Source organism: Rhopalosiphum maidis, chromosome 2, assembly GCF_003676215.2.
Source record: "Rhopalosiphum maidis isolate BTI-1 chromosome 2, ASM367621v3, whole genome shotgun sequence".
NCBI classification, from domain to species: domain Eukaryota; kingdom Metazoa; phylum Arthropoda; class Insecta; order Hemiptera; family Aphididae; genus Rhopalosiphum; species Rhopalosiphum maidis.
Genome location: NC_040878.1, coordinates 86,339,503 through 86,367,247, shown reverse-complemented (window position 1 = coordinate 86,367,247; position 27,745 = coordinate 86,339,503). Strand labels below are relative to the sequence as shown.

General features: G+C 28.7%; 4 protein-coding genes across 7 annotated transcripts; 2 read left to right on the top strand and 2 right to left on the bottom strand.

Moving 5' to 3' along the window:
- Positions 1–674: 674 nt before the first annotated feature.
- On the bottom strand, positions 675–6,053 carry LOC113551958 (26S proteasome non-ATPase regulatory subunit 1-like). Of its 2 annotated transcripts, none has more exons than XM_026954565.1 (11): positions 4,831–5,978; positions 4,501–4,759; positions 3,371–4,437; positions 2,972–3,092; positions 2,318–2,485; positions 2,063–2,254; positions 1,680–1,942; positions 1,477–1,587; positions 1,164–1,242; positions 894–1,083; positions 675–816 (listed from the first exon to the last, which is right to left on the bottom strand). In XM_026954565.1, exons 1-11 carry the CDS (start codon positions 5,976–5,978, stop codon positions 806–808), a joined length of 3,609 nt encoding a protein of 1,202 aa, XP_026810366.1. In that variant the 3' UTR covers positions 675–805. The 2 variants fall into 2 exon arrangements, with proteins under 2 accessions (XP_026810366.1, XP_026810365.1); XM_026954564.1 differs by having other exon boundaries at positions 741–828; positions 4,831–6,053.
- Positions 6,054–8,885: 2,832 nt separating this feature from the next.
- Positions 8,886–10,778, top strand: LOC113552631 (tektin-B1-like). Its single transcript, XM_026955479.1, has 6 exons — positions 8,886–9,088; positions 9,145–9,361; positions 9,444–9,658; positions 10,042–10,264; positions 10,325–10,548; positions 10,643–10,778. Exons 1-6 carry the CDS (start codon positions 8,886–8,888, stop codon positions 10,776–10,778), a joined length of 1,218 nt encoding a protein of 405 aa, XP_026811280.1.
- Positions 10,779–11,947: 1,169 nt separating this feature from the next.
- Positions 11,948–14,838, top strand: LOC113551862. 2 transcript variants are annotated; one of them, XM_026954410.1, is made up of 3 exons: positions 11,948–12,114; positions 14,303–14,515; positions 14,583–14,838. In XM_026954410.1, the coding sequence occupies exons 1-3, from the start codon at positions 12,105–12,107 to the stop codon at positions 14,753–14,755; spliced, it is 396 nt and encodes a 131-aa protein (XP_026810211.1). In that variant the 5' UTR covers positions 11,948–12,104; the 3' UTR covers positions 14,756–14,838. The 2 variants fall into 2 exon arrangements, with proteins under 2 accessions (XP_026810211.1, XP_026810210.1); XM_026954409.1 differs by lacking the exon at positions 11,948–12,114 and having other exon boundaries at positions 14,281–14,515.
- LOC113551861 lies at positions 14,588–27,189 on the bottom strand. Of its 2 annotated transcripts, none has more exons than XM_026954408.1 (6): positions 26,917–27,189; positions 22,943–23,029; positions 17,510–17,737; positions 15,682–16,436; positions 14,829–15,203; positions 14,588–14,729 (listed from the first exon to the last, which is right to left on the bottom strand). In XM_026954408.1, the coding sequence occupies exons 2-5, from the start codon at positions 22,985–22,987 to the stop codon at positions 14,834–14,836; spliced, it is 1,398 nt and encodes a 465-aa protein (XP_026810209.1). In that variant the 5' UTR covers positions 22,988–23,029; positions 26,917–27,189; the 3' UTR covers positions 14,588–14,729; positions 14,829–14,833. The 2 variants fall into 2 exon arrangements, with proteins under 2 accessions (XP_026810209.1, XP_026810208.1); XM_026954407.1 differs by having other exon boundaries at positions 14,596–14,729; positions 14,840–15,203.
- Positions 27,190–27,745: the final 556 nt, after the last annotated feature.

The following is a 27,745-nucleotide window of genomic DNA, read 5'->3' as shown; positions in this document are numbered from 1 at the left end:
ATTTACATAATTTTAAGATATTTATACCATCAACTTATAAACACCACTCTAAAAATTCTAAGTTAATAAAATAATAAAGAATATAGGCGACAGACCATCTCAGCTTAATTTTTCTTTGTATCACTGTAATAGTGACCTACTCAATAACATAACAAAATACCTATATTTGAATCTTACAATGCAACAGAACAGCCAGAACGCCTTTTTTTTTAATACCAAGTATTCTTTATAATAAATTATGTTACAGTTGTTTTGATTTAGGACAATAAATGAATATAAAAACATTACAAAAAAATCTACAGATAAAAAAGTTTATTAATGCACAATAGTTAATAGTTTGATTTGATTTCTGTTATTTTTAATACAAACATAAGTATATAAATAAATTAAAGTTTTCAAATTAATAATTGTTTTAAATGTATTCATGTATACCTAATAAATTAAAATAAACTTAATAATAACTAACATTAAATATTTATAAATAATAAAAAAGTTTAAAAAAAAAACACTTTATTTTATTAAGTATAACAAGAAATTAAAAATATTCAGTCCATACTTAATCAATGTAATACAAAAAGAGCTTTTAAAAAATATTCTATGTAGAAAACACCAAATAAAAATAACTAAACATTATTAAAAGTTCAATAAAGAACTAATTATTTTTTTTTCTATAAACTTTAAAAATTCTAAAACAACAAAACAATATATAAAAAAATAGATTACTTTTCTATCTTTATACGGCTATTTACAACTAATCCTATATTGTATTAATTCTACTTAAAAAATTAACTGGGAAATATTCAAGTCATTGAAAACCTAAAAATAATTCTAAATGAATGAATTTCTGTAATGAAATATAATATTGTATCTAAAAGATAATATAAATTACATACGTGAAGGAGGAATATTTGTAGCAAGTATTTCAGAACCACTATGCATGCTAACATTTTTTGATGAACATGCCTCCATGTAATTTGGATCATTATAGTTGAGAAAATCCCAAATGAGTATAGTACCATCTTTTGAACAACTTACAATTTGGAACTCGTCAAATTTAAGATCATACACTGCATCTGTGTGCATCTGCAATTAATTTAACATTTTTATCAACTTATTCCTTTTTAAGTATATTTTATATTTCAAAACAAGCACACAATAATTACCTTAAGTGTACGTAGACATAGACTAGATGCTGGAACTCTGGGGTCTAATGCTGCTTCTAAATCCCATATTTTAATTTTCCTTGAAATTATATAGGTATTTTTTGTATTAACATTTATTATATAATTTATAAACAAATTGTGTTACAGTTTTAGTATTATTGACTAGTTTTAAAGAAAATTTATATGATCATGGTGAATTTTATAAATTATAAATAACTGTCATATTATGTAATAAACAAAAGAATTGTAATATAACACAAAAAACAAAAATAAATTTATCAGATATACAAACAATATATTAAAATAGTCTTACCCGTCACATGCTCCAGTAACAATTATTTTACTGTTGATTCTAATGCGTAATATCAATTCTTCATAGTTATCCAGTATTCTTAAACAAATACCATATTCAATATCCCATAACCTAGTTACAAATAAAAAATAAAATTAATTGAATAATTTTTTATATCTTAAGTTAAAACACAAATTAAAAAAGTTAAATTCAATAAGTAGTACCTTATAGTTCTATCAGAACTTCCACTAACAATTAATCGGTCTTTATAATGAAGACAGATAACACCAGAAGTGTGACCAATAAGAGTGCGCACATATTCACAGTTTGATGTATTCCATACTCTAATACTACTATCTTCAGAAGCTGATACAATGTAAATATGATCAAAATTAACTACATTTACTTCGGCTTGGTGACCAAACAGAACACAACGTAAAGTAATTTCACATGGTGACCACATAACCCATACAGCTATTGAACAATCCTATAGTAGAGTATAATAATAATTATAATGAATATGAATAATATATGATGACCTCATTATTATGTTTAAAATTATTGGTAAAAAAATAAAATCATTAGAAAAAAAATCAATAAAACTTACTTTTGAACAAGTGACGATCATACTATTGTTAAAACTTAAATGCAATACTTCTTCAGTATGATGAATCAAAGTGTTCAACATTTCACCAGTATGGATATCCCATATGCGAATTGTACAATCACTGGAACTACTCACTATCATGTTGTCATCATACTGCAAACACAGAACAGGACCTATATGGCCAAGTAATACCTAAACAAAAGATTACGAGTGAAATATTTTGTTTTATTAAAAAGGCTCACTATTGCAAATTACCTTTAAACATTTTAACGTGCGTTTATCCCAGATTTGTATAGTATTATCAGATAAGCCAGCAACAATTTTATTCTCATCATACTGTAAACATTTAATACCTTTGTAGCTTTCAGAACAATTTATTCTTTGTAATAAAAAATGACCAGTTAACCAATTCAATTTTATGTCCTAAAATTTAAAATAAAAAAAATTATTAATTGTTTTTTCTGATTTAGTTCAGTGTTTAAATTTATATTGTAATATAACAGTAAATAGAAAATTAATCATTTTATGCTAAGTATCACATAGATTATCCTTATATTATATTTTTTATTTCAAGTCATCCGCAAAGTCTATGTTACATTATATTACACTACTGAATATTTTGCCAATCTACTACCCAAGTTTAAAAGCTTAAAAAATCCTTTATTAAATATTAATTGAGCATAAATAGTTTAATTTTAAGTTTAAATTTATCATAGTTAAATAGCTCAACAAATTTTCAAAAACAATCATTTTTACTTTATATTTTTGACTTAGGTAAGCCAAAAATATTACTTAAAATAATTGTAAATATGTCTTTACATTAGTATTGTAATATTTATAAATAATTAAAAATTATTGATAACAAACACTTTAAGAAGCACTAAATAATATAAAAATAACACTACATACTTCTATATCTTGTACAATTTTAGGAATCAGAACACTGTAATCAAAATAATCAAGTTTTGAGTGCTTTCTACGGCGTTTATTAGACTTTGACTTAAAATTTTGATTGAATAAGTACTGGATCCTAAAAAAAAATAAAATACTACAAGCTTAATTAAAAGATCAATCAAATACTATAAGGTATGTATTATGTACAAGGGCAAATACAAATATGGTGACATACTGACATCTTAAACTATTATATTTTAATACTATTGTACCCATTATTTTTAAGACCACATTTTTACCTTTATCTCATACTTTATATATTTTAATTGACATTTAATGATGTTCATTAAATGATATATGTGTCTTAACTTCTTAAGCTTACGACCAATGTAAACTGATAAACCTACAACTTACCATCCTCTTTTTTCTGCAAGTTCTTGAGGTAATGAGTTGTAACATATTGTATGATTGATTCGTTTACTACTTTTTAACTCTAAAACTGGCATATTAAGTTGTGTGTTCAATGTAATGGCACAAGTGGGTGTGAAAGCTAAAGTTAAGCAATGGGCCAGACATATACAGTACTGATATTGTGTGAACAAAAGTAGACCAACAATTGTTAAAATATTAGTGTGCCCAATTTTTGACTCCAATGAAATTGAAACATTACGACCACCACCATCAATAATACCCTGAGCTAAAATAGCTCCAAACTTAACCACATCATCTTCATGCTTATCGCTGATCACTTTAGCATATACAGAACGGAAATATCTGCCTTCAGAGCAAGAACTCTGTGTTTGGTGAATACAAATCATAGAAGAAACAATTAAAGCTCCTTGGCGCACAAAATTTACCAAGTCATTAGTCATTGGAACTAATAAATGAATAGCCTCTTCGTGTCCGGTACCAGCAAAAGCAATACCAAGTGCCATAACTGCACCATATCTAATGTAAGGGTTATAACTCTTTGTAAGTTTGCTGAGGATTTGAAGACACAGCTCAGGTGTCCTGAACAACAAAAATCCTAAGCTTGTAATAGCTGCGCATCGTACATCATCACTGACATCAGAATTTGAAAAGTGTAACAATTTTGTAATAGCAGTCTCGCTTCCAGTTCCACAGTATGCCATAGATATTGTGTACATAGCAGAACAACGTAATATAGGATTTTTGTTTTGTAACAAAGAAGTAATTAATTGATCAGCTTCTTGCAGTCGGTCATACATAAAAAATGATATTCCAACAGCTAAACCTCTCAATATTTGTTCGTTCTGTGTCACCTCAGCAAATGCCACCATGTCTTGAAGAGCTTCGTCATTTTTTGTTCCCAGCATAACCAAGCCCATTGCTAACCCATTAGCTTCACCAAACACATAGTTGTTTTGATACATATTAATTTTCAGTTGTTCAAAAATATCTTTACGACATGTGCCCATAGCGGATAGACCAATTCCTAAGCAGCATCCATGTTTCACAATCTAAAATAAGAAATACAATAACTGAATCATTGTCATTTTAATATTTAATTACTTTTAATCTACCTTATTATGTGCATCTTTGAGTTGTTTAAGAAGATAATCATTAATAGCTGCACCATGATTAGCAAAGATCAAACCTAAAGCATATAGGCTCCCGCCTTTACTATAACTAGAACTTTCAGATGAGTTATTTTTCTTGAGACACAAGTAGCTGTGTATTAGTTTCAGAGCATCTGTTTCATTGCCTCTATGAATAACACCAAGTGAAACCATAGCGGAAAATATTTCCCAAGTAGTCCAGTTGGCTAATTCCAGATTATATCTAAAACAAGGAATAGTTTATTGTTTAAATATTAAAAATATTATGTTATACTATGACATTAAATAACTTACCTTAAAAAGTGATCACTTGTTGTACCACTATTTATAAAACCATTAGCAATCATAATAGCCGTATGACAGATATTTGTATAAACTGAATCTCTTGTGTTATTTAAAATATACATATTTGTATGATTATTTCTAGTTAAAAATTGTAAATTCTTCTCTATACTTAATTTTCCACTCAACACTTTGGTAAGCTTTTGTATCATCTCTTGATGATGTTTATCATTAGGCCCAAGAGATTCAAAAGAATGTATCTTAGTATTATGTTCAATTGCAGTAACTTTGCTCGACACAACAGTTATAGTTTTAGTAGTACGAGTACTAGAAGGAATTTTTTGCCATAAAGATTTAAGAACACTAAACAAAAACCGTTGAGTTGCCAATTCAAATAAATCAATTGCAATTTGATATGCCATTAAACAAGATTTTTTATCATTTTTTTTAATAAGATTTTTAAGAAGCTGAGCAACTGATTTTGGGTCATTTAAAGATACGAAACATAGACTCAAACTGATAAAGTCACTTTGTTTTCGGTAAAGATTGACAAGAGACAGTAACACTGTATTACGAAAACTACGATTTTCAAAAGTGCTCATAGTCACTTGCTTAGCATATAACAACATTTCATTTACATTGTCTACTGATTTAATACATTTGTTGAACATATCCATGCGCTTTGTTCTCAAGGCTAATTTCAATGCAAGTATGTAATGCTTGTCGTCTAAACACTTTCGAAAGATACAGCTCACAACATCTTCCAAACGCACATCTGAGGCCAACAGGGGAGTTGTGTTTTCAGAACCTTTCACGCAGACTTTGGTGTAGTGTTCGAGACACTTGGCGATGATTTTCTGGGTGTATACATCGCAAGCTTCCATGTTGATCATATCGCTGGCAGCTAAAGCGTATCGCAAAGAATTTGGTAACGAATCGACGTGCAAGTATACTTTACTTGTAAACAAAGCGGCCAGACTCCGTTTCGCCAGAGTCTTGTCTTTATCGATAAATAGGTCGGGTTCGAATTGAATGGCACACGAGAAGTCTTGCCAAAATTCGTTCAAGACACTGTCCAACGTGTTGTTTCCGAAAAATATCAACTTTGACGTTAACTCCTCCAGCAAAACCACTACGTCCGCCGTCGAAGTTACACTCATGTTGCCGGCCGGTAGTGACAAAACTAGGTCTACGGAAACAATTCGAGTGCCGCGAGAAAAAAACACTGAAATGAAGTTCGTGCGTACGTGAAAAAATCATGTTTCCGTTCGACGATCGATTGCCGCGAACTACGGTGTATTTTTATAGATCGATTGATAATATTGATTACGATCAAAATGTCTACAAACTTAATTACCTAGACACCACTACCGCGGTCTCAGAAGATAAACTCCAAAAAGTACCTATTCATCGTTTGGTTCCGTCCACACTATTAATTGTCTCTTATTTCATTGTAGTGATTTCGACGTTCCGCGGTCGTTCGGCGGCAACGTGATATAGTGATCGTCAAACGAAGTACGCCTTGTCGAAAATTACTACGATTGGCAGTGTAGAATATTCTCACTAAACTCTGTCGATTATAATAATATCCGGTAATATACACCAATCACCATAGCCCGTGACCATATAAGTGGGTTGTTGCTATTCAGTACCTGTTTGCTATTAATAACATTTTTAATTCGAAACGTGACCGTTTTTTAACAGTTATGTCTTATCATTTTTTTTTTTGTTATCAGTAAACAGGTATGCACCACAGAACAATTAGTTCTGTACATGGCGTGTATGCACTATGCACCACGAGCTTAGATTAAACGTGATTAAACGCTAGATAATTTGAACATTTAGAGCGAATAACTATCATGCCTCAATTCCGGTTGCAAAAATCGACCACTTCCTTTAGCTCCATAGCCAATTTAATCAAATTTAATTAATTATTAGGTATCATGAACTAAGATGATATTATTATCTTAGTTCATAATTATTAGTTATTTATTACGAGAAATATTTGTTCCGAAAACCTATTGTCTCAGTCTCACTAATGACAAATGACAATCTATTTCAGCCATTATTTGTAGCCAATAAATCCAATAATTTTTTTTTTTTTTGATTTACGGCTCATTATTCCAAACAAAGCCCGGGACGACGGGACTAAGCAGCCACCTTTCAAAATAAAATCCATTAAACTTTATTTACAGAGGCAAACATGTATGCAAATAGAGTAAACTAAATAGAGTAAAATAATATAGTACCCCTCCCCCCCAAAAAATAAAATACTTATGTTTTGTGTTGCCTATGGAGGCCAAATCCATATAAATTTTCAATTTTATTTTTTCTGTATATTAGAACAAAAAGAACCCAAAACCATTTTCATAAAGTGTAAATTTTTATGAATAGGCTAGATGTTGTGTCTACTTAGGGAAGTAATGCAATTGCTTTTTTAACAAAGTCACACAACCTCTTCCCATTGCGATATCAAATTTTGGTTATTCTGATGTAGATATGGAGGTAGCAGTCATCTCGCGTAAACCAATTTGAACCATAAGAAGAATGAACATACGTATTGCAAAATAATTTTTCATAATATTATTGAATTATTCCCACTTTTCAAGTATCGTAAACACCATTTACTTCATTCATAATGAATAATGATTATTCGGATAATTTTATCGGATCGTCTGAAAAGTTATATTTACGTACAAATATTTCGTCATCGACTTGTCGTCAGATTTGCCTACACCGAACTCCTAGAAAAAAGTAGTTTTCTTATAATAATATATAATATTATTAGTATTATTACTAATACGGGTAAAAAAGATACAATATTTTTTTCGTTTCTTGACGTATTGAGTAGCTTAATTGTTTAATATAGCACAGACAAATATGTTTTTATTCAAATATTATATAACTATTATTTATTGTTTTTAAAAATGTGTTTTTTATGCACTTCATAGTTCATCATACATATTATAAGCACCTACATTCAGTATTAACAATATAGATAGATATTTAATAAAAAGCCTTTATTTCTTAACAAATTTCTAATTAATAAATTCTTGATTACATTATAGCCTATCGGACATAAAGCCTAGATGATAATAGCATTGGCGTTTTTTAATTTTGATCTATATCGTAAATTCATGATGGGTATTTAAATATTAGCCAATAGTTTGTAGCATTACTATCGAATTAAGCCATGATCTAAGTATGTTGTTGTGTTCTGAGGCCTGTGGAGATCGTCACCATAAATTTTGAATACAATGATAAATCTTGCATACAAAAAACGATTCTGAACAGTGAACGAAGAAAAAATATAATAACCAACAATAGTAAACAATAGTGTATAGTAAACAGTAAAATACCAACTAAAATACGTAATATTACTTTATAATGCTATAAAGTTTGAATAACCGATCTATGTTTTATTTTCTCTGCAGAACAATGAACTATCGATGCCTGCTGATGAGATATAATATCATATAGATCACTACTCAAACGTATACTCAACATAGATATTAAAGAAAATGTTCAATTTATTTTGAATAAATAATTTAAAATTTTGTTTAGACAAAATTACCTTGGATATTTAGTTAGCGATCACAGTATACGACCTATTTTAAAGTACATCGATGCAATGATATTCTATGCTATTCGAAACAACATGCATTATAATATTTATAATATTTCAAAATACTAAAAACAAGGAAGATATTATTCTGGAGTTGATTAGGAATTCAGTATTTACACAATATTTCAACCATAATTTAGTAGATTATAGTTTAATTTTGCTGTCAGCTTCAAAAAGTCTCAATATTGTGATTATATATTTTGTTTTAATATAAATTTATTTTTCTTACATTTAGTGATTTTCTGCAGATATATTAAAATAATAGTAACCATGGGATAATTTTTTTTTTTGTTATAACAATACAAATAAAAATAATTTTTAATGAAGCAATTATTTTATTTATATGTAAATTATATTAATATTTTCAATTGATTTCTAACTACAGTTAACTTAAATGTATATTTGGTTCATTAGTTTAAATAGCTAATATCAAATATAAACAATGTCTATAGTTACCTTTGAAAAACCTGCACCAAACATATCAGAATCTGATTGGTATTGCAAACTAACTAAATTAAGAGGATCTTGTCGCAAAAGCAGGCGTTGTGCATTTAGATTAGGTTATGAAGCACAAAGATTAAGGAATGAGACAAACCAAACAACTTATTGGAGTACATGTCATTCCAATTTTCATATCGTTAATAGGTATTTTTTTTACTATAATTTTAAGCAGTAAGACTAACATTCCTTTTATATTTTAGACAATTCGAAATAAAATGCTGGAAAACTAAAATTGAATTAAAGTTAATCCGCTTACAAACAGAAATTGAAGAAATTAAAATTGAAAAAAGAGAAAGTGAAAAAACTTTAGAATTTCAAAACTTAAACTTTAAGGTTACTAACCATTGCTTAGGTTTAAGAGATGAAAGAATTGGCGAAGATTTATGTAATGATATTGCATCTATTGCACTAAAAAATGTATACATTGCGTAATTATAACATATTATTTGATCATGATCATAGATCAGTAGTATCTATATGATAATATATGTTTGTTTAGGAACAACTATCTTTAGAAAAATTGAAAACCTCGCTAGCTGAAATATGTCAAAAATCTTGGGAACAGATAAATAATTTAGAAGAATTAGAAATTAATATCATCAGAGACATAGAAAATAAAAATAATACAATAAAAATAGATAGTGAGTTGTTGAAAATGACACAAAACTCAACAAATATTTCCCTTAAACCAAATCCGCCTAGTATTCCAAAAGAGTAAGTTTTCGAATAGAAATAAATAATAATGTATGCATAAGTAATTACTTAAATTACATCAGATATCCTAGTTAGTATTTACTATTTAGGTTGAATAGTTTAATTGTGTTAAGCTTATCATCTCATATTATTGAAAAACGAGGACGTACAGAAATAGTTGTTATTGTTAGTAGGTACTTCTATATGACTTATGCATCTAAATTCTATAGATATCTTTGTATTAGTTTAATAATTATTTTATTTATTTGTAAAAAAAATTTCTTTATTTTTATTTTTAATAATATAAGAATTTATACGATTTTCTTTTAAACAGCACTTAAAAATTAAGTTAAATTTTTTAATAAACTAAAAACCTATGATTAAACTTAGTTATACAATTTTAGTATCAATACGTACGAAAACTGGCTCCAACAGTGTGAAAAATTAATGGAAAGAATTGAAAATGAGTTGTTGCGCTCAGAAAAATTGCGTAACACTATGTATTTGTTACGACATAGAACTATAAGTGACATGATAGCTCTCAACGAAAAAGTTAATTTTGGTCTCAGAAAACGGATTCACATTACAAAAAGGGCCGAGTATGAATTAGAATGGCAAAAAGCGAATGTAAAGTAATTTATGAATAGAATATAGGTTCTTAACATAAAAAATTTTTACTTTTCATAGATGTTATTAGAGATGGAGACACTTGTAAAACAAATTAATAAACTCGAAAACGCTTTGGATGCAAAATTAAATTCAAAAATGTTAGTTGAGACACGGTGTGAAGGAATACTGTATAGAGATGGAATTGAATTGTGTCTTGATAAACCTACTATTGGATTGCATAAGGAAAATGATCTACTAGATGATTCCATAAAGATGATAAACGAAAAGCTAAAACAAACAAAGTAATGCATGCCTACGTAATACATTAGTTATTAATTAAATACGTCTGTATATATAATATATATAGTATATGGTAACTGGCGGATCTTTTTGCAGGGCTATGCATAATATTCTTATAGAACACTTGAATCTTATAGAACAGCAATTGAGGAACAAGACTCATGCGTTAAATGTCGACCAGAAATGTCTACAGTACAGAGAACAACTAGAAGACCCGAATCGTAGTTTGTAGTGTAAACTAAAAAAGTTAATAATATTAATATGGGGGAAAAGTTTAGCATGAAAACAAAATTGTTTTGTATTTACTCGACATGGACGATATGAGCATTTATATTATCGTTAATGACTTATTGTCGATGTTAGTCAAACATTTTGCCATTATAGTGTTCATAAGGGAAGTTATAAACTTATAAATGGTCATAACTCAAAAATAAATAACATTATAATATTATTATTATTAGGTATTCCCAAGGTATTCACCTAACCTTTTTTTTTAGTATACCTATCTGAGTAGAACAAGTTATACTAAAAAAAAGATTAAGTAGGTAACCTTATTAAAGTTAACCCCTGCATGGGTATACCTAATAATAATAATAATAATAATATTATAATTTTATTTATTTTTGAGTTATGACCATTTATAAATTTATAACTTTCCTTATGAACACTAACACTATAATGTCAAAAGCTTTGATTAACGTCGACAATCAGTCAATAACGATAATATAAATGCTCATGTCGTCCATGTCGAGTAAATACAAAATAATCTTGTTTCGTGATAACCTTTCCTCTATATTATGTATAATAAAAAATACTGTTACCACATTTTTAAATGAGGAAAAAAATAAAATAAAATAATAACAATAATTTCGTTTAAATTGTATTATGTATCTTATACAGTTATACCTACTAATAAACATAGGTACCTGTCAATTGAATAGTAGTTAACCGAGTGTTTTGTAAACGAGTAATTTCATTTTTCATAATATGTAATTTCATCTATATGAGTATGGCGTTTGTACGGTTTGGAATATTAAGTGCGATTTCGCGAAGGTACCAAGCGCAAATACTAAAATACCAAGAACAAAACTCGTTTCGTCGATAATTTTAAACTATAGTAGTTAATATAAATAAAATGTTTGCTACTATCGCCAACCGACTTTTTCCGGTTTTTCGACGGTTTAGTGACACATTTATTATACAAAATATCCCTTTTCGGATCGTTTTGACGATGAACAAAAGTCGCATAAGTTCGTTACCAAACCGAATGTTTTCGTTGCCTCCGTTCTGTGCCTCCATAAAAACACACTTTTATTATCAGCTACTATGATCCTCATGAACTAAGCTGACAATAACTGATAACACTAAATTGAAAATTCACTAAATTCTGTAATTTACTTTTTTTGAGTGTTCGCCATCTCGAAACTTTTTGTTTTGTTTTTTTTTTTAAGTTTTATTACTCTGTGATTAGTACAATAAATAAAAATATAATCCAATGTATACCGTTCAATGATTGTAAATGTGGTTTGGCAAATAAGTAATAACAAAATTCATTAACATGTTTGGATGTAAGTACTTATATAATATTATTTATACTGCTTATTTTTATAAAATATATGAACCTACTTTTAAGTATTTAACTAAAACATTTTTAACATTATTATATTGTTATGAATGTGTGCACCACAATGGCGTAGCGAGCATATTTCAAGCCCTAAGCAAAGTATTTAAACAATGACCCGTCCACTATAGCCCCTACTACATAATATATAATCTAAAACTATATGGTAATTTAGAATTTTCGTTATAGGACATGGGCCATCAACAGTTGAACAAAAAAAAAAATACTATGATAATTAACTATACAATCATCCACACAAATTTTAATTTTCAAGGCTAAGGGATTGCATTAGACAAACATCATTCACCACGTCATTGGTGCACTATTATAATGATTTGTTTTAGTTGTGTATATACTAAACGCATAATTTAATTGAAAAAATAAAGATTTACAATCTTTACCGGCCTTATCAAAGAACTTATTTAGTTGCTCTTTTACAATATTAATATCCTTAACGTGCTGACAGAAATAAAGTTCCAAAGACTAAAAATGTATTTTTAAAAATAAAATATTATAGGTACCTTTATATGATACAATATCTATAGTACAATTTCAAATATATATTACCTAATTTCATCATACACATAATAATAAGTATAATATATATTTTATTTTATTAACATGGTTGACTTCTTGCATTTGTATGATTTTATGATAATTGTAGAATATATTAGGTTGATTTTAAATAATATGTTTGGTTTTAATATGGTGAAATAAAAAATTAATTTTTACTACATATTTCATTATTTTTTTTACTTGAGCAAAAGACTTCTAGCAATCGCATATTTGTTTTGAGTAATCTTTAAAAAAAGGTAAGCTGAAAAATAGAGAAATATTTTTAATATTACAAAAAAGCCAAATTTGTAATTTATTTTATAAATTTAGTATTTTTTGAAACATTTAGCTTGAAGCATATTTCTATTTTATCAAAAACATTAATTGTTATATCATTTAATTATTTGAAGGTCACCGTACACTTTTATTGTGGGCCGATCGAGTACTTTATTAATAGCCGATATAAAAAATATAAATTTGACATATTTTAGGATTTTCATTTTCATAAATTACTTGCATATTTTATACTTTTTAGTTTTTTATGAATATGATATGCCATGGCCCTATCAATAATGAATACATTTTTTAATTTTATTTAATTATATGTTTTTTTTCATAATTCATAATTATAAATAAAAAAAAAAACATACAAAACCTACACATTTTAATGAATTTGTTGGTAATTTTGATTGTATACTTAAAACACTTTTAATTTAAAAAATCAAAAACATTAATGCCTATAGGGACTACAAAGTACAAGTACCAATATTTCAGTTAGGTATCTACTTTTGTTTTAAGGTACCTATTTGCTAATAGATTTTTCCAAAGAATAATTAATTTATTAATTATTTATCCTCCCACCAAAGTTTATTACTAGAATTGTTATATTGATAGAAGATTAAATATAAAAATAATATATAATTACATAATATTATTGAAAAATTAATGAATGTATTCTCATTCTCTATAAGTATTTTATTTTGTAACAATATATTACAATATTATCAAACATGAATATTTTTATTAATACATAATCATTTTTTTCGATAAACATTTAACTTGTTTTTATATATTTTAATAGTTGAATACAACTTGTAATTTAACAATAAATATATAAAAAACATACATTCAAAATAAATCATACTTAAATATTTATTATTATATACACAAATAATTAATACTAAGCATAAATTACAATAATATTTAGAAATTATTGAATAGAAAGTATATTAAGAACTAAGAATTACATAAATTAGTATAGTTTGATTTATACTACTTAATGTATAGTGACAGTAAACATGTCATAAATAGTAAAATACATATGAAATAATACTGAGTTATCTATACACTAGTCTTCATACAGTTAATTTTAATTATTTTTATTGAAAAACTTATATTTTACTTATACAAATCAACACAAAAAATTAAAAATATTTTTTTGACGCCGTATTACATATTTAGTTTTTCTGTACATGGTGTATGGTAACTATTTTTATTTTATATATAGAAATTTCCACAATTAAAATATTAAAATATAATTAACTAAGTATCAAATAATATGTTGTATTTAATTTTTCCAGATCGATTCCATTTTGTGCGCAGATTCTTCAGAAGATACATGAACCCAATGAGTGTTGAAGAAGCTGAAGCTAAAAAAACTATGCTTGCAAAAGCATACTTCTTTATAAGTTTAGTGACGTTTGGTTCTGTACTATACCAAGTGAAGCAAGGTCGCCTTGATTGGATAGCATCTGAAGGATTAGCTCCAAACGATGAAGCAAAACTTTCACCTGGTATGTTTACTGTAATATTATTATTGTATTTAAGTTAAGATGGAAATATTTTTTTTTTCTTTTTTAGCTTTTCAGTATGCCAGAATGCTAGGCGTTGATAAGGCTACTGTTATCAGAATTAAAGGTGCTAGTGTTATGGGTACTAAAGATTATGATAAAGAATCATTTGATCCAGCTCAACATGTACTCGAAGAAGAGAATTCTTCTAAAGATCCTGAAAGAAAATTTTTACAACTATAATTGGTATTATAAACTAAAAGTCTAGTCCACACAATTATTGAAATGTATATAAAAATAAATACAGTTTATTTACGTAGACTATACTTGACTTCTTTTAAAGTTTTTGTATCCATTTTGTGGCACGGCTGCAGCAGGTTGTTCTTCCCATCTCGACGCAGTGTGTAGCACATAGCCAGGATCATTTGGCGATTTAGGTTCTTCCATGTTTGCCCCAAAGTAAAATCGACTTTTAACCGATTTTTGTAATGAATCATTCACTCTCTCCACGGGTGATTTTAAGGGTAGATCAGTAGGTCTAGTCGGTCTCTTTTTTTCTGAAAAAATATACGGTACTCTGGCATTTTTCACTTCATGTTCATTTTCCTCCTTTGGACTTTCCTGTTGATGTTGCACAGTGCTCGTAATACTGGGTGATTGTAGTTTAGCACCATTCTTAATGTTTACAAATCTGAAACCAACAACGTCCTTTTTTAAATAACGATCTAATATAAACTAGGTAAATTATCAACTACTGAATTAAAGTTATTTTATAACGATTAAAAATATATATTTAATGAAGATTGAATTGTATGCATTCTGTTAATCATATAAATCCGACTAATAATTAAGTTTATTTTTGATTTCAGACTGCAAGGGTCTATTACTAGGAATTGTTAAATAATCATTTAAATTGCCTATTTAAAACCCCTGAAACAAGTTTTGTAGTTTTGCTGTGTTTTCGTCCTTCTGGAATATGAATTATGAAACAGAAATCATCAATCGATATTACACAATCGACTTAAATTTCCGGCGGTACAAATTAAAACGCACATCGTAATAGTAAGACTAGAACATTGTAAAAAAACATTGGTAATTTAAACCTCAATTTCGTTAGATATATCAGTTTTATATTACACTCGAGTGTATCAAGGTTAGGTCATTTATACCTGCGACGGTAGTCTGGAGACTCCTCTGTCGGCACATTGATCTCGAGTTTCTTCATTTTTGGTAGATCCATGTCCGTGTCGTACCAGTCCGCGTGCCTATGTCCGCGACCCACGTCGAACCCGCGGTCGTCCAAGTACCTCCGACCGTACTGTTGTGGCACCACCCCGTCAACGTCGTCGTGGTCTTCTTCCGGTCGTCCGCCGCGGTCCCTGTTCATCGTTGTCTGAACGCTCTCGTTTTTAGTTTCCACCACCCGACCGATCGTAGCCGCGGTCGTCCGCAGCAAGCCATTTTTTTCCTTGTTTTCTTCCGTCGTCTCCCACTTCTGAACGCCCTTCGTCCCGTTGACGTGCACCCCGTTCATCCCGTTGGCATGCACCCCGTTCTTCCCGTTGACATGCACCCCGTTCGTTCCGTTGGTGTGTACCCCGTTCATTCCGTTGGCGTTCAATCCGTTCGTCCCGTTGGCGTGCAATCTGTTCGTCCCGTTGGTTTGCATCGCACTGTCGACGGCGGCCCTAGTACGTGCAATGTCGCCGTACCGAGTGTTCTTCGGTAACAGGTGCGACTCCTTATCATTTCGCCTGGTCGACAGACACGTGTCCAGCACGAACACCATGCCCGTCACTATGGACAGGATGCCCAACACGAGCGCGTTGATGACCAGGTTCCCGGGTACGCTGTCCACGGCGGTCAACACCAGACAGCCGACGGCAATAAACAGCGCCGCACCGATGACCAACAAAAACGATTCCTATGAAGCACATGCAGAATATAATTATTGTTGTGGTTTTGAATTATTATTTTCATAATATTGCAGCTAAAACTATTGTCTGTTCATAAGATTTTAGATTAGCTGTAAGGGGGTAAAGGGTCAGGTGGTCGAATTTCTTTGAAACATTATTTATACACGAGTTATATATCGTAACAACAAAGAACCTACGCCTACCAAAAAATAAATATGATTTTTAAATTTGAAATTCAGTGATTCTGTGGCCATATTAAAGTTAGTTTTTGTTTTATCTACTAGGAATTTGTGTAAAAAAATTATTATTGTTACGTGTGTAAGCTGCAAGTAAACAAGCAAAATAATTATAAATTAGACATAACTTATAGTGATATTTAATATAGGCACAGTAATTCCTTGTTGTACGTGGAGGTTTAAGAAAGTCGAGCGAATAACGCGAGACTATAAAGCAATGTAATAAAAGAAGTTAGCCAAGTTAGGTTTAATTTTTTTAATACAATTAATATGTTTTACTTATTTTATAAATAAGTATACAAGAATAAAATGAATATTCTTATACATAAGAAAGGATAAAAAAACTTAGTAATTTAGTAGGTTCGGTGGCGTCATTTGTGGGATACAAGGGTGTACAAATGCATCCCATGAACATAATTATTGTTATTTGTTTTATACTATAATTCTATAAAATGATCTACATTTACAAAAAAAGTGTGTTGAAAGAATTCATGGGTTGACTCGACTATGCGAGTGACTGGTATTACTTTAAATTTTCAATATTGGTTTTGCATCCCATGAAAAAATGTGAAATGACGCCCCTGAGTAGGTTAGGTTAAATCACAGTAATAGTCAGCAATACTCAGTACTCATTTCAAACACAAATGACACCGAGGACTTAAACACATTTGAAAATTATTTTGAACAATACTGTTTGTGAGATTTTTCCTACTCAACAGTGGATAACAAGGGATTGACATTCAGTGTTATAGACATGGGACTATTTGAAAATGGAGATATAAATACGTCTTATAAAACGTATATAACTATATATCGTGATGGATACTGTCAGATGGTGGACTTACAGTTTTTTTGCTATTCTTCAGCTCGCCCATCAAGTACGCTATGTACAGCGCCACGCATATTATTATGTAACCGCCGAAAGTAACGTCCGCGAACAAGGATCCAGCCCCGTTTCTAGTAATGTTGTTGAGCAACGGCCATTCTCGGGATGACTTCTCGAAGAAATAAAACAGTCTGGTGGCTTCTGCGTCCGACCATCTCTTATAGAGCAGACAACTCAAACACAAAATCTGTACAAAAAAAAAAAAAAAGAAACAAATCATCGTGTGATCAATATACAAAAGAGTTTAACGGTTATTTTATGATGGGTAATTTATGTAAAACTTTTTCTGTTGAACAATAATAATTATACGCGTAATCGCAAATCGGTTAAATTTAGTATTTTCTTTTTATAAAGCTTTATTTTATCTAAAAACAAAGTTTTGCATGTTACAGTAATCAAACATTAATATTGATAATATTTTTTGGGTATTTTAAGAGTAATTAGACTTGTATGACTTGGTAGGTACCTATGTCATACGTTATACATGAATCACGAATGACCGATATGACCTGGTGAATAGTATAATAATGACTAATAAGTCGTATTTTTTACTATTGTATTATTGTATATAGTTACTATATTTAGTATAATAATAAACGCACAAACGCACAATAGATACCTACGCGCAGACAACTATACATATAATATACGTCTGTACACACATTACACACCATGGATTATGAATACCAGAAAATATTAACACTTAAACTACAAAATGGTCAATAATTATAAGTCAAAACGTTTTTAGTTGGTCTTATTAATGTATATTATACAGGTCGCCGGGTATGCCCATTGGCCATAATGGGTACACGTTCCCAACTGCGCGTTATTTCTTTTTATTTTAATGTTTTTATTACGAATGAACATGTTTTGATTTAATAGACATCACCTTGCTCACAATAATTACAATTGCTTATATTAGATATTATACACACAAAAGACGGAACACCTTTTTAAAAGGTGAGGTCTCGTTAACTAATTTGTTTTAATGGTTAATCGTTATCGTCATGGTGATATATAGCAAGCTGTGAACAATTTATTCTTCACAGTAGGTTTGTGTATAAAGATCTCTTAAACGTACCTACCTACATGAGAAATGAAAAAAATAAAATTACAGTTGTATTTGAATAATTACGAATTGGTTAAATGACAAACGTATATTAAAAAAAATACAATACATAAACAAAAATTTATTGAAATACCTATATCTTCTTTTATAAGTTTATTATAAAAATAATTTGTTCAATTTAGACATTTAGTCAAAATTAAATATAGATTTGTAAATGATACCTATGATACCTATATGTGAAGCTGAGTGAGTGTATAATCTGTTAAAAATTATGAAAATGTTAGTATAATGACAAATTATACACGTTTTAGATTCATATTACACTAGATTGGTGAACATTCCATTTATTACCTACATAATATCGTATACCTACCTTTCCACCATCCGTAATAATGTAAAAATGTCATTTTTTAAGTCGAGACATACTGAAAAAAATATTAACCAATATATATTCTAGTTATTACACTATTTATACTTATTATGTATTGCAGTGTATAACGTCATCTGCTATCAAAAACTAGCAAATACTCCCTACGGCTCTATGTACCCACATCTGTCCCACGAAAGAGTCAACGATTTCGACTAAATGATCTAATATTTTCAACATCTCAGTATAATGACTTTTATAATTTTCCCGGAGCGTTAGCTATTTATTCTGCAACGAAAAATAAAATAAAAATTAGCCTTCGGTCGATACTATACATGAATTTTCGACCACTCGACTCCCACGTACATAAGTAGTTATAACTACTGTGATGCAAACAAAAATATGTACCTGCGGATACACATTAAACGTGTACACGATCATTAAACGCACAAGATTCGTTTTCAAGTCGTTAATAAATCTATTGATAGATGAGTGATGCCTACATCGCACGTCGTTAATTCTTATGTAGGCCAATATAATATAGGTAGGTACATGGCGAAGTCGGGTTTAATTTATCCTTCAGTTTTAATTGTTATCGTGTTCAGTTATCATTTACAACTTAAACATACGCACTACTGCACTGAGTATAATATACACAAATGTATTATATCATATATAGGTGCGCGAGTTCGGGTCTGCGAATAAAAGAGCATATAATATTTACTTATTTTATTTAAATAGCTATTAAGCCATTATAGCCTATAGGTACGCAGATCTCTTCATTGATACGTGAGAGTACCTATCGCAACATACTTTTTATACCGATTTTTTAGATGACAATATGACATTGAATAAAGCACATGTATAACATTGTACGTATATATATATATATATATATATGTACGCGGCTGTATAATTTTTTCATTATTTCCCAAGACCTTGAGTTTCAAGAGATCTTCGTTTACTGAAATAAAATAAAATTACTTCTACATATACGAGGTACATCCAGGTACTTACTGCACGAAATAATTAGTAGTCTTACGACACAACGAAATACGATTTTGTTTTTATAATTACTAATACCAGTGAATAACCAACATAATTTATTATAATCATTTAATTGTACCATATTTTGTAATTTTTTCCTACCAATAATTATATAAATACCAATACATCATACCATTCATGCCAGTATGAAGACTACGAGGTATTGTCGTATTGAGATAGGTTGGTAGGTATTACATATATTTATATAACCATGCTGCAGGCACATATCATATTAGAGCGATTGAATTATTCGACCCGGGAATAAAATATTATCAACCCCGAATTTTTAAGTGACCTATATGTCTTATAAAGGTAAACATAAATCAAAGTACATATCAATTGGGTAAAAATTATTTTTCGTTATTGGGGAGTGGTCAAACCACTAGATCCATATAATACTACTATAATTTTATATAATTATCATAAAATATACTATTATTATTTTAGATCATTTAAGCCACATTTATTCTAAATTTTTACATATAGAACATAGCTGGTATTCACTATCTTAAACTTTGCTTTTATATATATATACATATATAGTTTTTATACTGTCGACCTTTTACACTATATGTTGGTACAATACATTTTTAGTTGTCCGTGTGCTTAGAGTGTAAATCAAATGTTATTGTTTTAAAAATATGCATATAGGACAGGTACTACCTACCTTTGCGTAATTGCATCGATATCAGATTTACGGTTTTGTTACCCGCTAATAATTGTTATTAGTTATAACTAAGTTTTACTACTGCCTCCGCCAAATTAAATTTTCAACATCATATACAACTATTTATGTGCAAAACAAATTTCTCGTAATTTCCGGTAATTCATTATTCGTCACATTTTTTCTGAATTAAAATTTAAACCTACTATTTAGTTTTTTATTGTATAGATATATTTATATTAACAATTTAATAATATACATGTAAATATTTGATTCTATAAACAATAAGGCATAATCAATTTACTCCCCAAAAATGAATCACGAGCATTTAGCTTTTTAAAATTCTATTTTCAAAAAAAAAAAAAAAAAATGATAATCGTTTGTCAATACTCAATAAAAGTACATTTCTGCTGTTTTATTTTTATGACATAACTCGTATCATACAGTTATTATGTATAATATTATATTCAGTCGTTCAGTGATACACCACATAATATAATATATATACCTACTTCAATATAGCCCATAGAAATTTTAATTAAATTTTCAACTCGTTTTCCATGTCATTGGACGACCGCAAGGCACAATTGCATAAACAATAATGGTCTTTATAATAAAGTCTCTATATTATATTATACGGTAAAGAATAGTTTATCGCAGACGTGTACATAATAATATAATACCGGTCATGCACTCGTATATTAAATATATATATATATGTAATATATGTGCCGAGCGCTTTAAACTTTAATATGCGATTCGCAAACGGTATATGCGACTGCCGCCGAGTGATATTATATAGAAAACCAGAAGAGCAAATACTTGAAATTCCCTAATCCCTATATATAATAATAATAATACATATATTTTTTTTTTTTTTGAAATGAACATTCTGATGTAGCAATATAGAGGTAGGTACGCATTCAAAAAAATTACATATTTTGTATTGTGCGAACATTTTATACATTATATCAAGTATCTGCGCTGTATAAAAATCATATTTTTTGTTTACCACAAATAAAAAGAAATTCGATACACGCATATGTTTATTATATTATGCTTAGTAAATAAGTAACTTGAAACGCAAAATAATATATTATGTATATATGTATATAGGTATCGGTTTACGTTAACGTAACTCGTGGCGCTTATATTATACGCATGCATATAAAATGTAACGCATATGACGTCTATACTAGTAATTTATATATATATAAATATATGTATTTATTTATTAAATAAATAAATAGACAACTTATAAAAGCACCTACGTATATGTCTGTTACCTAGTTATCATTTAATTGAATAATTAAAAAATTTAATTAATATAGTGGATAATAATCAATTCCATTTATTACAATTATTTACAATCGACAATTCAATTTATAGTTTTGTGTTCTATTGAGGGAGATATCTTAACACATATATTATTATTTACTATGAATTATTTAAAAAAAAAAACCAACTTCAATTGGATCCATTTATACATTTAAATGGCGGCTAGAGGTTTAAAATGTGGATAAATTAAATACAAATGTTCAGCCAATTTTAAATATTTTATAAAAATATAAACATTAAACAATAACATACATCATACATATAATATAGTTATTAGTTATACAGCGTAAATATAACAATTCGATATAGCAGGTACTAGTTGTAATAGTGTATAGCGCATAATTATAGTATAGTAGAGGTATAGGTAGTATAAATAATACTAAGTGGAAACCACTTTCAAGAATAATTAATTAATGTTTATGTATAATTTAATTAATTTTTTTTTAACTTAGATTCATTAATACCTTGTTAATATCTGTATCTGTATTATTTTTCTCATGCGCCGTTTAATTTATTTAAATTTTATATAAACAAAAATATGCAAAAAAATTATAACCAGTCTGATTGTTTATAAAGATAAAAGTGGAATTATTTATTATATAATCTGTACTTCTCCAGTCTCAGTAAAAATGTTTGTATTAAAAATGTTCTTCTTGGCAATTTACACGTTTTGTCAAAATAATCTTAAAGACACTTTTCGTACGCAATACGAATAAGAAAACATTATAACCTTGTGCATTTTCCCACAGCCCGTATTTTCATGAAGGTTATTCGCCAATATATTGTATAATTAAATAATTATTTCACATATTACATATGTATGTATAATACCTATATTATAAGGACTTTGTCACTATTATAATATATTGTTTTTAATTTTTATACTTTTATTGTTCATTTTACTTACAATTTGAGAAAACTTGAAACTGGCCCAGCAATCGCAAACGGACATGTTCAGACCTTGGATATTCCACCAAACTCATTTCATCACGACCTGTAATTTTATAAATGCAATATAGAGAAAAAAAGTATTGTAATTGGTTTTATTTTGTTAGTAAACGCATTCGCAGTAGATATTGTAAAATAAAATCTATTTGTCGTCGGCTATTATGTACGTTTAAAATGCACTGTAACAAAACTGTTCAAAATAAATTTTAATGTAACTCAATTAGGTAGTACCAACTGGCCATTATACCTATAAAGTACATCATCTACCTACATATAAACCGCATAGCATATACATAATACACCTAACTCCATTATATTTTTATCAACCAAAACAAATTTAACTTCCTATCCATAGACTATAACCACAGTGAAATATTATTGTTTTTTTTTGTTTTTGTTTAACTGGTTCTCCAAATTATTTAGTTTTGATGATGACATTTAGGAAAACTTAGAAATATAAATTATTTAAAATTGTATGTTTCGAAAATACATACATATCGTGCCCATAGTTATGTATATGATAAGTATATTAAACTAATAACTTTTCTGCAAAAGATATAAAAATCCAATTTATTAAAAAAAAATACTCTATCAAACAATATACTTCTATCAATCAACAAGGAAAAATGTAAATTTAAAAAATATCATTAAAAATACCAAAAATTACGTATCTCTATATAAATCAAAATTAATAAATGTACGATATGACATAATACGATATTGATATAATATAACGCAACAGTATATTGTATAAATTCGCTCGATTTATACAATATACGAGTATTTATATGTACCTAACATCAATTATAAACGATCTACCTAACTACGTATGGTTTAAATGCTTAATACTATATAACCAACTAGTCACGATTCATAATATTATATTGACATTTGACAGCAATAAGTAATTTAAAATATTTTGTGTGTTATAACTTATAATCAGTCAGTATAATAATCCCACATAGATATATTTTATTTTATTTATTACACTATTAATTATTTAATTTATTTTAAATGTTTATATTATACATCAAATAATACATATGTGTAGGTATACTAAGTAAATTGTAATAAACCAATTATATAGGTAACAATAATTAATACCTACATGACAAATAATTTAAAGGTAGGTACTTATTAGTAACATGTATTTTGTCATTCTTAAGTGTAATTTATTATCGATCTCGATAAATTATTTATTTACAATTTAAACCTAAAACATAAACTATATTTTGATTATAGTGAGTTAATATCAATTAAATATCTGTTTAATATATTTCAATGTTGTCTACGTTTATTTGTAATCAATTCTGCATTCACGTAAAATAATTTGTTCCCAGTTTGTATTTCAGACGACTAAAAACATAGGTTTAGCAGTATAATATAGTACTGAAGTCGTTTAAACGGAGTAAATGATTCAACATACTCGTATTTTCGAATGCGTAACTTGGTGAGCGAAAGTTATACACTTATACTCCGTGCGGTAATAAAATTTAAGTAGATATTCCTATCGTTTACTCGCGTATACATAATACATGAATTTTATCCTGCTCATTAAACTGGAATAGATGATAATATTATGCACGAGTATTGAAATTGAAGTAGTGCCTATCATTGTTATTGTTAACGATTAAGGAAACGTCAAAACATTTACATCATTATACAAAAAAGAAAGAGCATATATTATATTTACTTAATTTTTTTTTCTTTTATAGGTATATTACTGTATTAGTATAACATGTAAGGTATTATATTATTATAAACCCCTAAGAAGGTATTGAAGTATTATTGATAAGCCCCGATCACTCACAATACGTCGTGTCGATGTATTACATTTGTACATACTACATAATAATTATTGATGTAAACATAATATAAACCATAATATTTAAATCAATTTTATTGTCCATGTATGGGTTAATAATAGTAAATTGTAATTATGTGAATACTGTGAACAAATTATACTTTCATAACGCATACAAATAATAACCTATATGTTTCAATGTTGATATTTATTAGTAGCTGTAGATAGCTTAAAATTTTTTGTAGTCCCTTCTCTTTATTCAATTTTATTAAATATGAGACCGATAAATCTAGATATTCGGTATCATATGTTCATAATTGTCTTTAAATTGTACACCCCAATCATAAATTACAAACACGCGTTTTGATGATTTGATAATATTATAATAATTTTAATATAGAAGTTATAGTTTTGAATGCTGTACAGGATGATTATTTTACATTAAACCAATAATTAAAACATAGGGAATAAAAGACATTTTTAAAATATATACTTTTTAAAGTTTAAAAATATACTATCTTACGTTTTTATGTGACTAATCGGTATTATTTTTTAAAAAAAATAATTAAAAATGACTTATATTTTCCGGTTCTCGATGAAATAATCGTCCTGCAGTTTGATGTTTTCATACTATTTTATATTATATATACATCGTTATTCCCGAAGTTTATTTGGTATTGTTACTTTATGAAAATTAGCTGATAAAAAATTTGAATGATAAAAAGGGTGACCTTGTAACACATACTTAAAATAATTAGACAATATATTCTCAACGAATTTAAGCAATTCGTATTTAAATTTGAATGTCACTGTATGTTATTTAAAATAGTAACATACTATATTTTTTTATTATTTCTTATATACATTAGATAAATGAAACAAATCGTACAGATCAAAGATCGGTATAGGTATGTAACATAATATGTTACATTATGTGTAGAATATAGATGCATTTAATTATGAGATTCATGGGATTTGATACTTTCGAAACGATTGAGTCTATAATGATATTGCCGATTTTGGCTATTATACAATATTTAGGTACCCATGTGTACATTATGTGTATATTCGGACAGATAAAAATATCAAATTAAACATATAACATCATTAAGTTTATACTGTTTATAGTAAAACACATATTTACTTCACCTACAAAACAGTACGAAGAGAAGACTGTCCCCGTACGGCGGCGGTGCCCTATAATAATAATATTATGGTCGCGTGGAAGAGGTTGGGTAATATCGCAAATCTATGAAAATTTGTTGTATGTCTAAATTCATAAAAGGCATCTGATTTTATTGCAGCATAGGTACTTCTTATAGTTATAATAATCCCTCGGAATTTGAATCGAGAATTGCCCGAGAATGTAATTAATTATAAAAAATTTTGATTTATTTTATACATGAGACTTACATTTGATAGACTAAGTTATCAACGTATGTCTAACTATATTATCGTCATTTTAATGTGAATTTGTTGTTATTATTAAATGTATCATTAAATATTTACTATTTAAAATTATTTTTTAATTTATCATATTATAATTGTTTTATTAATTTACCATTTTCTGTATAGTTAAATCATTTATTTTAAATCTATGGTATATATATACTGGACTTAAGCCTTTATAATAATAAATAAATAATAAAAATACATAAATCGCAGGTACCTACTTCGCTTTAGAGCCGAATTAATGTAATAAGTGACCCTGGGCAATCCCATTTTTAGTGGTCCCGATTTTACAAAAAAATGTTTATACGTACATTTATTTATAAATATTGTTTATTAATGTTCTGGACTTCTGGAGTCCCCTTTTTTGGGGGGTCTTAAGATATAGCCCTCTTAGCCCCCCCCCCCCTTTAATCCAGCTTTGCTTCGACACTCATGTACAATATTAAATATATTGATCGACAAATAAATATGTAATAATTAACCTATTATGACTACAATATGAATGTAATACTTTAGCATTGTAACTCGAAGCACTGCAGGTGATCGGTAAAATCAGTACCACACACTAAGTATCTACCTACTGCAGATTATAAGCGATCGAAACTTGGTGTACCTATGTATTACACTATAATAACTACTAACAAAAGTCACGTAAAATTATTCTGAGTCGTACTTACAACAGTTCGGAGTGCGCATATAAATTAAAATATGATGGTATATTATTGTAGTTTTTGAATGTTTGTGTGCGGATGAGTTTCTTCGACACAGAGGTTGAAACGCGTGTGTTGACCAGACGACAGTCGGACGGTTACACTATATATTATAAAAATTATAAATGTATGTAATAATATTTTGATATGAATAAAAAATACTATAGATCGCTATACATGACACGCTGTGTAGATCTATCGGGCGTACATGATAGATATCATATGGCACGCGACTGCGGTCTCTCGGCTCCGCGGTGCGTCGCGCGGCGAGGATGACACACACGCGCCGTGGTGTTGCGCGAGGCCCGTCCTTGCCCCACCCACCACCACCGATATTTATCCATCCACTCCGTGAAAGTTTTGGTCGGTTTTTTTTTACGGTATTGTCGGAATTATAATTATTATTACATTGCAATCGCTCTAATGTCTTATATGTAAAATATCATATACGTCACCCGGTCGGGTCGGGTTGGGTCCCCTTTTTTGTTTTGTTATTGGCGTTTTCGACGTGATAAACGACCGTCTACATAATAATATTATAATACATAAACGCACAAGCCACACCACACGTGGTAAAATAATTATTTTAACGAATTTAAACGATATAGTAAAGTTACAACGCACGTCTGCACAGCGTGTAGTTATAGCTCGTAATATACAATTATGTTAGGTAAAAAAAATAAAAATGTGTAAAACCACGATATTATAGATATACCTTTCTCGGACAGTGAGTAAGACCCCTGCAGTCCTGCCATATAAACTGCCGACAAATGTATCATTTCATTGCTAGTATATG